Genomic DNA, 13216 nt, shown 5'->3' on the forward strand with positions numbered 1-13216 from the left:
AGCCCAGGAGTTGGCAGTGGGTGGTGATTAGTAGTTTTTTCCCCACTGGTCTTTCACTGCTGAGTTAAGGATAACTAGCATGAATAGCCTTTGTGTATCTTTGTATGAACTTTCAAACAAAAATATTCAGGTATATTATTTATGTATTTGCTTTGGTTCTTATACTGTTATAAGTAACTATTTTGTTCTTTGCTAAAGTCAAGTTTGACTTATAAACTTAGTCGTGCATTAGTATTGATATTATCTAGTGTCATGTTAGATGTAGCTTTCTGAGTACATACCTTCAGATTTTATTTTTTAATAAGGTACAGCTGTGAGAATAATTTGTCCTTGAGATATTATACTTTGACTGGTCAGCCATGTAACTACAGCAGATAATTTGATTTCTCGTAGATGTTTATTTCAAGGTCTTATACCTGTATGTTCCAAGCTTTATAAGCATTGTAATAAGTTTAAAACAGATTATCAGTTTTAAACATTTTGTGTTACATTATGAAAAACTGAATTTACTGAAGAAAAATTAAACATTCACCTTATTTTGTAATTGTGAAGAAATAACTTATTGATGTTTCAACATTTGTTGTTGACACTGATGTCATAGCTAACGATTCATGAATTTCAAGATATTTTTCACCATCTTAGTTAAGATGTATCAGTTATGATTTTAAAGAAATAAGAACTTGATAAATTTATTTGGTGATGATGATAATGTTTATTTCTGATCAACTAGAAGTCAGATAGCTTGTTGATTGGATAGTGTGAGTTCAACTAGAAGTCAGATAGCTTGTTGATTGGATAGTGTGAGTTCAACTAGAAGTCAGATAGCTTGTTGATTGGATAGTGTGAGTTCAACTAGAAGTCAGATAGCTTGTTGACTGGATAGTGTGAGTTCAACTAGAAGTCAGATAGCTTGTTGATTGGATAGTGTGAGTTCAACTAGAAGTCAGATAGCTTGTTGATTGATAGTGTGAGTTCAACTAGAAGTCAGATAGCTTGTTGATTGGATAGTGTGAGTTCAACTAGAAGTCAGATAGCTTGTTGATTGGATAGTGTGAGTTCAACTAGAAGTCAGATAGCTTGTTGATTGGATAGTGTGAGTTCAACTAGAAGTCAGATAGCTTGTTGACTGGATAGTGTGAGTTCAACTAGAAGTCAGATAGCTTGTTGATTGGATAGTGTGAGTTCAACTAGAAGTCAGATAGCTTGTTGATTGGATAGTGTGAGTTCAACTAGAAGTCAGATAGCTTGTTGACTGGATAGTGTGAGTTCAACTAGAAGTCAGATAGCTTGTTGACTGGATAGTGTGAGTTCAACTAGAAGTCAGATAGCTTGTTGATTGGATAGTGTGAGTTCAACTAGAAGTCAGATAGCTTGTTGACTGGATAGTGTGAGTTCAACTAGAAGTCAGATAGCTTGTTGATTGGATAGTGTGAGTTCAACTAGAAGTCAGATAGCTTGTTGATTGGATAGTGTGAGTTCAACTAGAAGTCAGATAGCTTGTTGACTGGATAGTGTGAGTTCAACTAGAAGTCAGATAGCTTGTTGACTGGATAGTGTGAGTTCAACTAGAAGTCAGATAGCTTGTTGATTGGATAGTGTGAGTTCAACTAGAAGTCAGATAGCTTGTTGACTGGATAGTGTGAGTTCAACTAGAAGTCAGATAGCTTGTTGACTGGATAGTGTGAGTTCAACTAGAAGTCAGATAGCTTGTTGATTGGATAGTGTGAGTTCAACTAGAAGTCAGATAGCTTGTTGATTGGATAGTGTGAGTTCAACTAGAAGTCAGATCGCTTGTTGATTGGATAGTGTGAGTTCAACTAGAAGTCAGATCGCTTGTTGACTGGATAGTATGAGTATTTTCTAATACCTGGTTGCCATTTTTATTGCACTAAGCATTTAGTTTTCTAGTACCTAACTCTCAGATAGTTTGAAATATACCCTAATTTACTAAAAGGTTATTAAAATTCTCCCATGAAGCATTATTTCTGTACTAATTTTTCACCTTTTGTTTTTTATTTCTCTCTCACAGCATTCGAAGAAATGATTCATCAGTCTCGACAAATAGTGAAGAAAGTAGTAACATTCCTGCCGGGCAGGTGGCGTCCAGCAGTAGTGATGTATTGACAATTCCTACAATACTTGATAATAGCAACTCTCCCCTTCCAAAGTACACGCGTGACATTGTGCAGAAAATGTCTGCACTAAGACAGGAGATTCAAACCCTACAGCCTCAGTCAGGTCACTGTCGTATGGAAGTATCAAGGCAGGACATTTTTGAGGTGACACTTTTTTTAAGTTTCAGTTAAATGTTCCAAATTTTTGCCAATTATGAATTTTTATTTCACAAAATTTATTGGTCAATTGGTGAAGCACTTGGCTCATTATTATAAGTTCAGATACTGTTGTTGTAGAATGTATGATTTTTGGTCTAGCAGTGAGGCATTTTATTCATTTGTTATAAAGGTGAACTGATGTTTTAGTACAATTAAGTAATAAAAACAAAAACTTGTACAAAATATCAAGTTAATTACCTGACCAGTTTCTACATGTCACGGGTATAAAAACTAGCTGGTTAATTAACTTTATATTTTTATAAACATGTGTTGTTTTACTTAATTTATTAATAAAAAGCCTTTTATATTTACGACATTTGTAAGTAGCACAGTGTACTTCATAATGCTTCATTTATTACATTGAGATGAGAAACATACTGTATGATTATTTGTCTTAACTCTTAACAGCAAAGCGTTTCATTCCCTGCTGTAAGCTGGGAAACTGTTAAACATCATATGTACTTAAAACTCTGAAACATCATATGTACTTAAACTGTAAGCAAAACAGTACTGATGTGAATCCTTGTTTTTTAAATAACATGCTTTTTTATTGGCCCGGCATGGCCAGTTAGGTTAAGGCGTTCGACTCGTAATCTGAGAGTCACGGGTTTGAATCCCGTCTCACCAAACTTTCTTGCCCTTTCAGCCATGGGGGCATTATAATGTGATGGTCAATCTCACTATTTATTGGTAAAAGAGTAGAACTCTCCTAAATTAGGGATGGCTAGCACAGATAGCCCTTGTGCAGCTTTGCACGAAATTAAAAAAACAACAAGCATTTTTATTATCTCTTTGAGGTGGGTAGAAGTAGATCTGAACTAATTCTTATAATCTGTGTGACTAAATGGCTTACAAAAGGAAATATTGGTAGTAAATCTATAATGCTGCATTCAGATGATGAAAAATGTCTTGAAAATGTGTCATCAGTAGTTTCTTGTAGTAACAGAATTGTAATGATGCTTTTAAATACAATACAATGAATGTCTTACAGCCAAACAGGTAATGAATCAGGAAACATTAATAATTCTAAAATGTTTCTGTAGGTTAGTTCGAGGTGACATTGTTAACTGATTGAATTCCGTACATTGCTAATAATAGTATTGTATTAACTGATTGAATTCCATACATTGCTAATACTAGTATTGTATTAACTGACTGAATTCTGTACATTGCTAATAATGGTATTGTATTAACTGATTGAATTCCGTACATTGCTAATACTGGTATTGTATTAACTGATTGAATTCCGTACATTGCTAATACTGGTATTGTATTAACTGATTGAATTCCATTACATATTGTTAATACTGGTATTGTATTAACTGATTGAATTCATTTTACATTGCTAATACTGGTATTGTATTAACTGATTGAATTCGCACATTGCTAATACTGGTATTGTATTAACTGATTGAATTCGTACATTGCTAATACTGGTATTGTATTAACTGATTGAATTCCGTATATTGCTAATACTGGTATTGTATTAACTGATTGAATTCGCATATTGCTAATACTGGTATTGTATTAACTGATTGAATTCGTATTACATTGCTAATAGTAGTATTGTATTAACTGATTGAATTCTGTACATTGCTAATACTATTATTGTATTATTACTTTGCTAACGGGTTTTGTTCATACATTTTGTAATTTTCTCAACCTTTTTTATGTTTGTTTTATTTTCCTTATTTATAAGAATGATGTCATCTTTTTCAGGAATCGTATCGTTCAGTCATGAAAATGAGATCAAAAGACTTGAGGAAAAGGTTGATGGTAAAGTTCAGAGGAGAAGAAGGACTTGATTATGGAGGGTTAGCGAGGTAATATCTGAAAAACTAAAGGAAATCAAAATAAAACTGTTCACATATCCTTGTGACTTGTTAATTTAGGGCTTGGATGTAGCCTAGGGTACTTGTCTGAAAGTTAAAAGGTCACATTTTTTTTCAGCTGTTCATATGTTGTAACCACTGTGGTCATTTCTGGTATATGATAAAGTAGTCATGTGAGTGTTACTGACTGGTTTCTATCACTCTGATTAGCAGCTCTGAAATAGGGAAGGCTGTACTTTTACATGAGAGGTTTCTGATCTGGCTGATTAGCCCTTGTATGTCATGAGATACGTCAAGGATGGAAATAGTAATTATAGAATGGAACTCAAATAGAATAAAAGACGATATTTCACTAAACAGTGTTTGTTTTCACCCACAGTACCTTTTAATTGTTGACATATTAAAGAATAACTAAAACTGCTTCACATCTATGCACTTTATAAGAGTGTTTTTTAACGTTTTCTATATCAGGGGTTGACTTACTGCATCTCTAAACTGTCACAAACCACAAAAATGCAAAAACAATGAGAAGCTGTGATGACTTTCATATGAATATCTTTTCAGTTTCTCTTGTGTTTTGTCAAATTCTACAGACAGGAAAGATGGTTCTGATGGACCAGTAGTCAATTTGATTTAGTATTTTTAATTTTACACAAAGCTGCAGGAAGGCTATCTTGCAAGCTGACCTTACTTTAGCAGTGAAAGGTTATAGGAAAGGCAGTTAGTCATCACCACCTGCAGCCAACTTCTGAGCTGTTTTTTTATCAATTAAAATTGATTGACCATCACATTATAATGCTCACACTAATTAAAAGGTGAACATGTTTGTTGGAATAGGGATGTGAAACTGCAACTTATAGATTACAACTTGAACATCCTAACCATCTTGCTGTGCTGGACCCCCAGTGGTTGAGAAACACTGCTATAAAGACACAAAGCTTACTTAATAGTAAATGCAGTCACTTGTGGTAGTGGTCTGTTTATAAAAATCTCTAAAATTTATTCACTAGCTATAACTATTATTATTATACCAATGTGTGTTCTGCTGTACTCAGCATCATATAAATGTGGTTAATTAGTTAAGAGTTCTTAATTAACTATAGATGTTTTGTAGGAGTGGCTGTACCTGTTGTCACATGAAATGTTGAATCCATACTATGGACTGTTCCAGTACACCAGAGATGACATCTACACACTACAGATTAATCCAGATTCTTCTGTGAACCCAGTAAGTTCCCGTATTTTCTGTTTTAGTTAAAACTTACTAAAAAATGCAGTATTTGATTAATAACATTTCTGTTGGATTTTCATTTAACATTTTCCTTTTGTGTGTGTGTGTGGTATGATTTATTTTTTGCCACTACTGTTTTCATAGCAGTTCTTGTTCTTGATCAAGTGGTTTAAAACATTTAATTCTTATTGTGATAAATTATTTTCTTGTATTACAGGAATACACATCATAGATTTTGTCTAAGTTAGGCATGGTCTAATTGATATCACATAGGACTGTGAATATAGAGATTCATGGCTTGTATTCCTTTTCTACAAAACTTTGCCCTATACTTAGGGCTTTGGGTGCATTATAAAAGTGACGGTAAAAGGCAATTATTTGAGTACAGTAGTCTAAGTGTTGATGTTGTTAACAAGCTCAAAATTAGGAATGGATATAGTAGAAGTAAACCATATGTAACTTTGGATGTAAACAATATGTAACTTTGGATGTAAACCATATGTAACTTTGGATGAATGTCTGAAACAAACAGTTTTATTTTTGAAATTTCAGATTCACAAACCGTAGGTGTTCGTTTGTTTGGTATGTTATTAACCCTTTCCATATGGGTTGGGATAACAGCACATACCATCATTTTTAGTAGACTTGAATTCAAAATTTTATAAAAGTACCTATATCATGAATGTATGTCCATAAATTTGGAATCAGGATTCTAGTATGTAATTCAGATTTTAATATTACACATTTATCAATTGTTTTTGTTCAAAAGTACTAAAAATTGTTAACATATCTAATTTTTACTTTGTGTGTGATGTAGTATGTTGACTTCTGCTTTTGCTGAGATTGTATTATAGATGTCATAAAATGTCAGTCTAGATTTTTTAATGAAATTACCAATATTAGCAATATATTCAATTTTCTGAGATTAACTTGCCACACTGGCTGTACCTGTCTCTTCCAGCTTTCAAAATATAACCAGTTACTGGTGAGTTTGAAGATTGGTGTTCAAAATGATACACTGATCAGAAGTAGTTTTTAGACCAAAATATTGCTTAGCTAGGAAACCAGAAAAATGACAGTGGAATTATGTTGTACAGGTTTATAATGTTGTCCTGTTTCAAAATACAACAAGGCTTATAAAGTATGTTGTACAGGTTTAATAGTTTATAATGTTGCCCTGTTTCAAAATACAACAAGGCTTATAAAGTATGTTGTACAGGTTTAATAGTTTATAATGTTGCCCTGTTTCAAAATACAACAAGGCTTATAAAGTATGTTGTACAGGTTTAATAGTTTATAATGTTGCCCTGTTTCAAAATACAACAAGGCTTATAAAGTATGTTGTACAGGTTTAATAGTTTATAATGTTGCCCTGTTTCAAAATACAACAAGGCTTATAAAGTATGTTGTACAGGTTTAATAGTTTATAATGTTGTCCTGTTTCAAAATACAACAAGTCTTATAAAGTATGTTGTACAGGTTCAATAGTTTATAATGTTGTCCTGTTTGAAAATACAACAAGGCTTATAAAGTATGTTGTACAGGTTTAATAGTTTATAATGTTGTCCTGTTTCAAAATACAACAAGGCTTATAAAGTATGATGTTCGGGTACAAAAAACTTCGTACCACCATAAGTAGTACGGTACAAAAAAACTTCGTACCATAAGTAGTACGGTGATTGTTATCTATATATTTTTTATTTACTGTTCTGTGTTTTATGGAAAGTAACTGAAATGTTACTGTTTCTTCCAAAATACTGGTAATACTAAAAATAAGACATTTATACTTTATAAAAACCACTTTCGTGCTATTCATTATGGTAATGTAAGCCATGCCTGTGTTGCATGATTTACAACTTGTGTGGTGGGATTATTACTCGTACACATTGTCAATAAAACAAAATAAAACTAATAATTACAAATAAATATATAATTTTAAGAAATATAAGCTATTTAGAGTAAACATTGGTTTCCTATTACAATTTGAAGTCATTATAAAAAGAAAAAACACTTATTCAGGTTAACCCCGAGTAGAGGTAACATAAAGAAAATGGCTGATAAAATATAAAGAAATGTTTGATATTTATTCAGGTTAACCCTGAGTAGAGGTAACATAAAGAAAATAGCTGATAAAATATAAAGAAATGTTTGATATTTATTCAGGTTAACCCCGAGTAGAGGTAACATAAAGAAAATGGCTGATAAAATATAAAGAAATGTTTGATATTTATTCAGGTCAACCCCGAGTAGAGGTAACATAAAGAAAATAGCTGATAAAATATAAAGAAATGTTTGATATTTATTCAAGTCAACCCCGTGTAGAGGTAACATAAAGAAAATAGCTGATAAAATATAAAGAAATGTTTGATATTTATTCAGGTCAACCCCGTGTAGAGGTAACATAAAGAAAATAGCTGATAAAATATAAAGAAATGTTTGATATTTATTCAGGTCAACCCCGAGTAGAGGTAACAAAGAAAATAGCTGATAAAATATAAAGAAATGTTTGATATTTATTCAGGTCAACCCCGTGTAGAGGTAACATAAAGAATATAGCTGATAAAATATAAAGAAATGTTTGATATTTATTTAGGAGGTTGTAGAAATTATGCAAATGAAATTTAACAATTTCAGATGAAAAGTGTTCTTAAATTAAAACCAAAGTTACTTTGCATATTGGAGAGTCAACATTTCTAAAGAAAATATTCATGAGCAAATCGTTAATTAAAAAAGATCTTAAAGCCTGATATTTTTGTACAGGAGCCTTTAATGTTGCTTAAAATCTGTGAACTTTAACAAAGAAACACTTAGAATATGAAATGTTATAGTACCACCACTCTCGTGCATACTTTGATGTTTAGATGGTTGATGCAATGCACCTAACCCTATAGTCAAAGAATTAATGTATCTTAATGACCTACATTTCAGGAGCACCTGTCATATTTCCACTTTGTGGGGCGATTATGGGGCTGGCAGTATTTCACGGACACTACATAGATGGTGGCTTTACGCTTCCTTTCTACAAAATGCTGCTCAATAAGCCTATTACGCTGGATGACATAGAAGGAGTAGACCCAGAGTTACACAAGAGCCTCAAGTGGATGTTGTAAGTTCTGAATTTGATGCACATCATATGTGTAGGTGGTGCTCAGGGTACATTGAGTCTGTAGTTGTAAGTACTTGTTTACTGTAGCTTTCACTGTACATCAAGTCCGTGAGTTGTAAGTACTTGTTTACTGTAACTTTCACTGCACGTGAAGTCTGTAGTTGTAAGTACTTGTTTACTGTAGCTTTCACTGTACATCAAGTCCCAGAGTTGTAAGTACTTGTTTACTGTAACTTTCACTGCATGAAGTCTGTAGTTGTAAGTACTTGTTTACTATAGCTTTCACTGTACATCAAGTCTGTAGTTGTAAATACTTGTTTACTATAGCTTTCACTGTACATCAAGTCTGTAGTTGTAAGTACTTGTTTACTGTAACTTTCATTGTACATCAAGTCTGTAGTTGTAAGTACTTGTTTACTATAGCTTTCACTGTACATCAAGTCTGTAGTTGTAAATACTTGTTTACTGTAGCTTTCACTGTACATCAAGTCCGTAGTTGTAAGTACTTGTTTACTGTAACTTTCATTGTACATCAAGTCTGTAGTTGTAAGTACTTGTTTACTATAGCTTTCACTGTACATCAAGTCTGTAGTTGTAAATACTTGTTTACTATAGCTTTCACTGTACATCAAGTCTGTAGTTGTAAATACTTGTTTACTATAACTTTCACTGTACATCAAGTCTGTAGTTGTAAATACTTGTTTACTGTAACTTTCACTGTACGTCAAGTTGGTAGTTGTAAATAATTGTTTACTGTAACTTTCACTGTACATTGAGTCTGTAGTTGTAAGTACTTGTTTACTGTAACTTTCACTGTACATCAAGTCTGTAGTTGTAAGTACTTGTTTACTGTAACTTTCATTGTACATCAAGTCTGTAGTTGTAAGTACTTGTTTACTGTAACTTTCACTGTACATCAAGTCTGTAGTTGTAAATACTTGTTTACTATAACTTTCACTGTACATCAAGTCTGTAGTTGTAAGTACTTGTTTACTGAAACTTTCACTGTACATCAAGTCTGTAGTTGTAAGTACTTGTTTACTATAACTTTCACTGTACGTCAAGTCTGTAGTTGTAAGTACTTGTTTACTGTAGCTTCCACTGTACATCAAGTCTGTAGTTGTAAATACTTGTTTACTGTAACTTTCACTGTACATCAAGTCCCAGAGTTGTAAGTACTTGTTTACTGTAACTTTCACTGTACATCAAGACTGTAGTTGAAAGTACTTGTTTACTGTAACTTTCACTGTACATCAAGTCCGTAGTTGTAAGTACTTGTTTACTGTAACTTCCACAGTACCTCAAGTCTCAAGTTGTAAGTACTTGTTTACTGTAACTTTCACTGTACGTCAAGTCTGTAGTTGTAAGTACTTGTTTACTGTAACTTTCACTGCACATCAAGTTGGTAGTTGTAAGTACTTGTTTACTATAACTTTCACTGTACATCAAGTCTGTAGTTGTAAGTACTTGTTTACTATAGCTTTCACTGTACATCAAGTCTGTAGTTGTACATACTTGTTTACTGTAACTTTCACTGTACATCAAGTCTGTAGTTGTAAATACTTGTTTACTGTAACTTTCACTGTACGTCAAGTTGGTAGTTGTAAATAATTGTTTACTGTAACTTTTACTGTACGTCAAGTCTGTAGTTGTAAATACTTGTTTACTGTAACTTTCACTGTACGTCAAGTTGGTAGTTGTAAGTACTTGTTTACTGTAGCTTCCACTGCACATCAAGTCTGTAGTTGTAAGTACTTGTTTACTGTAACTTCCACTGTACATCAAGTCTGTAGTTGTAAGTACTTGTTTATTGTAGCTTCCTACAGTAAAGTTTGATTGAGCAAAAGAAAAGTGACATTAATTTAATCCACAATTTAGATGAGAAAGTTATTATGTTTAATTTTATAATACTTTGTACTATAATGATGTGAGAAAGTTATTATGTTTAAATTTAATAATACTTTGTACTGTAATGATGTGAGAAAGTTATTATGTTTAAATTTAATAATACTTTGTACTATAATGATGTGAGAAAGTTATTATGTTTAAATTTAATAATACTTTGTACTATAATGATGTGAGAAAGTTATTATGTTTAAATTTAATAATACTTTGTACTATAATGATGTGAGAAAGTTATGTTTAAATTTAATAATACTTTGTACTATAATGATGTGAGAAAGTTATTATGTTTAAATTTAATAATACTTTGTACTATAATGATGTGAGAAAGTTATTATGTTTAAATTTAATTGTACTTTGTACTATAATGATGTGAGAAAGTTATTATGTTTAAATTTAATTGTACTTTGTACTATAATGATGTGAGAAAGTTATGTTTAAATTTAATTGTACTTTGTACTATAATGATGTGAGAAAGTTATTATGTTTAAATTTAATAATACTTTGTACTGTAATGATGTGAGAAAGTTATTATGTTTAAATTTAATAATACTTTGTAGTTTAATGATGTGAGAAAGTTATTATTTTTAATTTTAATAATACTTTGTACTATGATGATGTGAGAAAGTTATTATGTTTAATTTTAATAATACTTTGTACTGTAATGATGTGAGAAAGTTATTATGTTTAAATTTAATAATACTTTGTACTGTAATGATGTGAGAAAGTTATGTTTAAATTTAATAATACTTTGTACTTTAATGATGTGAGAAAGTTATTATGTTTAAATTTAATAATACTTTGTACTTTAATGATGTGAGAAAGTTATTATGTTTAATTTTAATAATACTTTGTACTATGATGATGTGAGAAAGTTATTATGTTTAAATTTAATAATACTTTGTACTGTAATGATGTAAGAAAGTTATTATGTTTAATTTTAGTAATACTTTGTACTGTAATGATGTAAGAAAGTTATTATGTTTAAATTTAATAATACTTTGTACTATAATGATGTGAGAAAGTTATTATGTTTAAATTTAATAATACTTTGTACTGTAATGATGTAAGAAAGTTATTATGTTTAAATTTAATAATACTTTGTACTGTAATGATGTAAGAAAGTTATTATGTTTAAATTTAATAATACTTTGTACTGTAATGATGTAAGAAAGTTATTATGTTTAAATTTAATAATACTTTGTACTGTAATGATGTAAGAAAGTTATTATGTTTAAATTTAATAATACTTTGTACTGTAATGATGTAAGAAAGTTATTATGTTTAAATTTAATAATACTTTGTACTGTAATGATGTAAGAAAGTTATTATGTTTAATTTTAGTAATACTTTGTACTCTAATGATGTAAGAAAGTTATTATGTTTAAATTTAATAATACTTTGTACTATAATGATGTGAGAAAGTTATTATGTTTAAATTTAATAATACTTTGTACTGTAATGATGTGAGAAAGTTATTATGTTTAAATTTAATAATACTTTGTACTGTAATGATGTGAGAAAGTTATTATGTTTAAATTTAATAATACTTTGTACTATAATGATGTGAGAAAGATATTGTGTTTAAATTTAATAATACTTTGTACTATAATGATGTGAGAAAGTTATTATGTTTAAATTTAATTATACTTTGTATTATAATGATGTGAGAAAGTTATTATGTTTAAATTTAATAATACTTTGTACTGTAATGATGTGAGAAAGTTATTATGTTTAAATTTAATAATACTTTGTACTATAATGATGTGAGAAAGTTATTATGTTTAAATTTAATTGTACTTTGTACTGTAATGATGTAAGAAAGTTATTATGTTTAAATTTAATAATACTTGGTACTGTAATGATGTGAGAAAGTTATTATGTTTAATTTTAATAATACTTTGTACTATAATGATGTGAGAAAGTTATGTTTAAATTTAATAATACTTTGTACTGTAATGATGTGAGAAAGTTATGTTTAAATTTAATAATACTTTGTACTATAATGATGTGAGAAAGTTATTATGTTTAAATTTAATAATACTTTGTACTGTAATGATGTGAGAAAGTTATTATGTTTAAATTTAATAATACTTTGTACTATAATGATGTGAGAAAGTTATTATGTTTAAATTTAATAATACTTTGTACTATAATGATGTGAGAAAGTTATTGTGTTTAAATTTAATAATACTTTGTACTGTAATGATGTGAGAAAGTTATTATGTTTAAATTTAATAATACTTTGTACTGTAATGATGTGAGAAAGTTATTATGTTTAATTTTAATAATACTTTGTACTATAATGATGTGAGAAACTTATTATGTTTAAATTTAATAATACTTTGTACTATAATGATGTGAGAAAGTTATTATGTTTAAATTTAATAATACTTTGTACTGTAATGATGTGAGAAAGTTATTATGTTTAAATTTAATAATACTTTGTACTATAATGATGTGAGAAAGTTATTATGTTTAAATTTAATAATACTTTGTACTATAATGATGTGAGAAAGTTATTGTGTTTAAATTTAATAATACTTTGTACTGTAATGATGTGAGAAAGTATGTTTAAATTTAATAATATTTTGTACTGTAATGATGTGAGAAAGTTATTATGTTTAAATTTAATAATACTTTGTACTATAATGATGTGAGAAAGTTATTATGTTTAAATTTAATAATACTTTGTACTATAATGATGTGAGAAAGTTATTATGTTTAAATTTAATAATACTTTGTACTGTAATGATGTGAGAAAGTTATGTTTAAATTTAATTGTACTTTGTACTGTAATGATGTAAGAAAG

General features: G+C 29.8%; 1 protein-coding gene across 1 annotated transcript in view; it reads left to right on the forward strand.

Moving 5' to 3' along the window:
• The window catches only part of LOC143224732 (E3 ubiquitin-protein ligase SMURF2-like), an 83726-nt gene that overhangs the window by 45243 nt on the left and 25267 nt on the right, over window positions 1-13216 (forward strand). Inside the window, 5 exon segments of the mRNA XM_076452994.1 lie at window positions 2030-2279; window positions 4053-4156; window positions 5279-5393; window positions 8325-8355; window positions 8358-8502. Of these exon segments, the coding sequence (XP_076309109.1) occupies window positions 2030-2279; window positions 4053-4156; window positions 5279-5393; window positions 8325-8355; window positions 8358-8502 (645 nt within the window).

This window comes from Tachypleus tridentatus, chromosome 9 (assembly GCF_004210375.1).
Source record: "Tachypleus tridentatus isolate NWPU-2018 chromosome 9, ASM421037v1, whole genome shotgun sequence".
Lineage (NCBI taxonomy): Eukaryota > Metazoa > Arthropoda > Merostomata > Xiphosura > Limulidae > Tachypleus > Tachypleus tridentatus.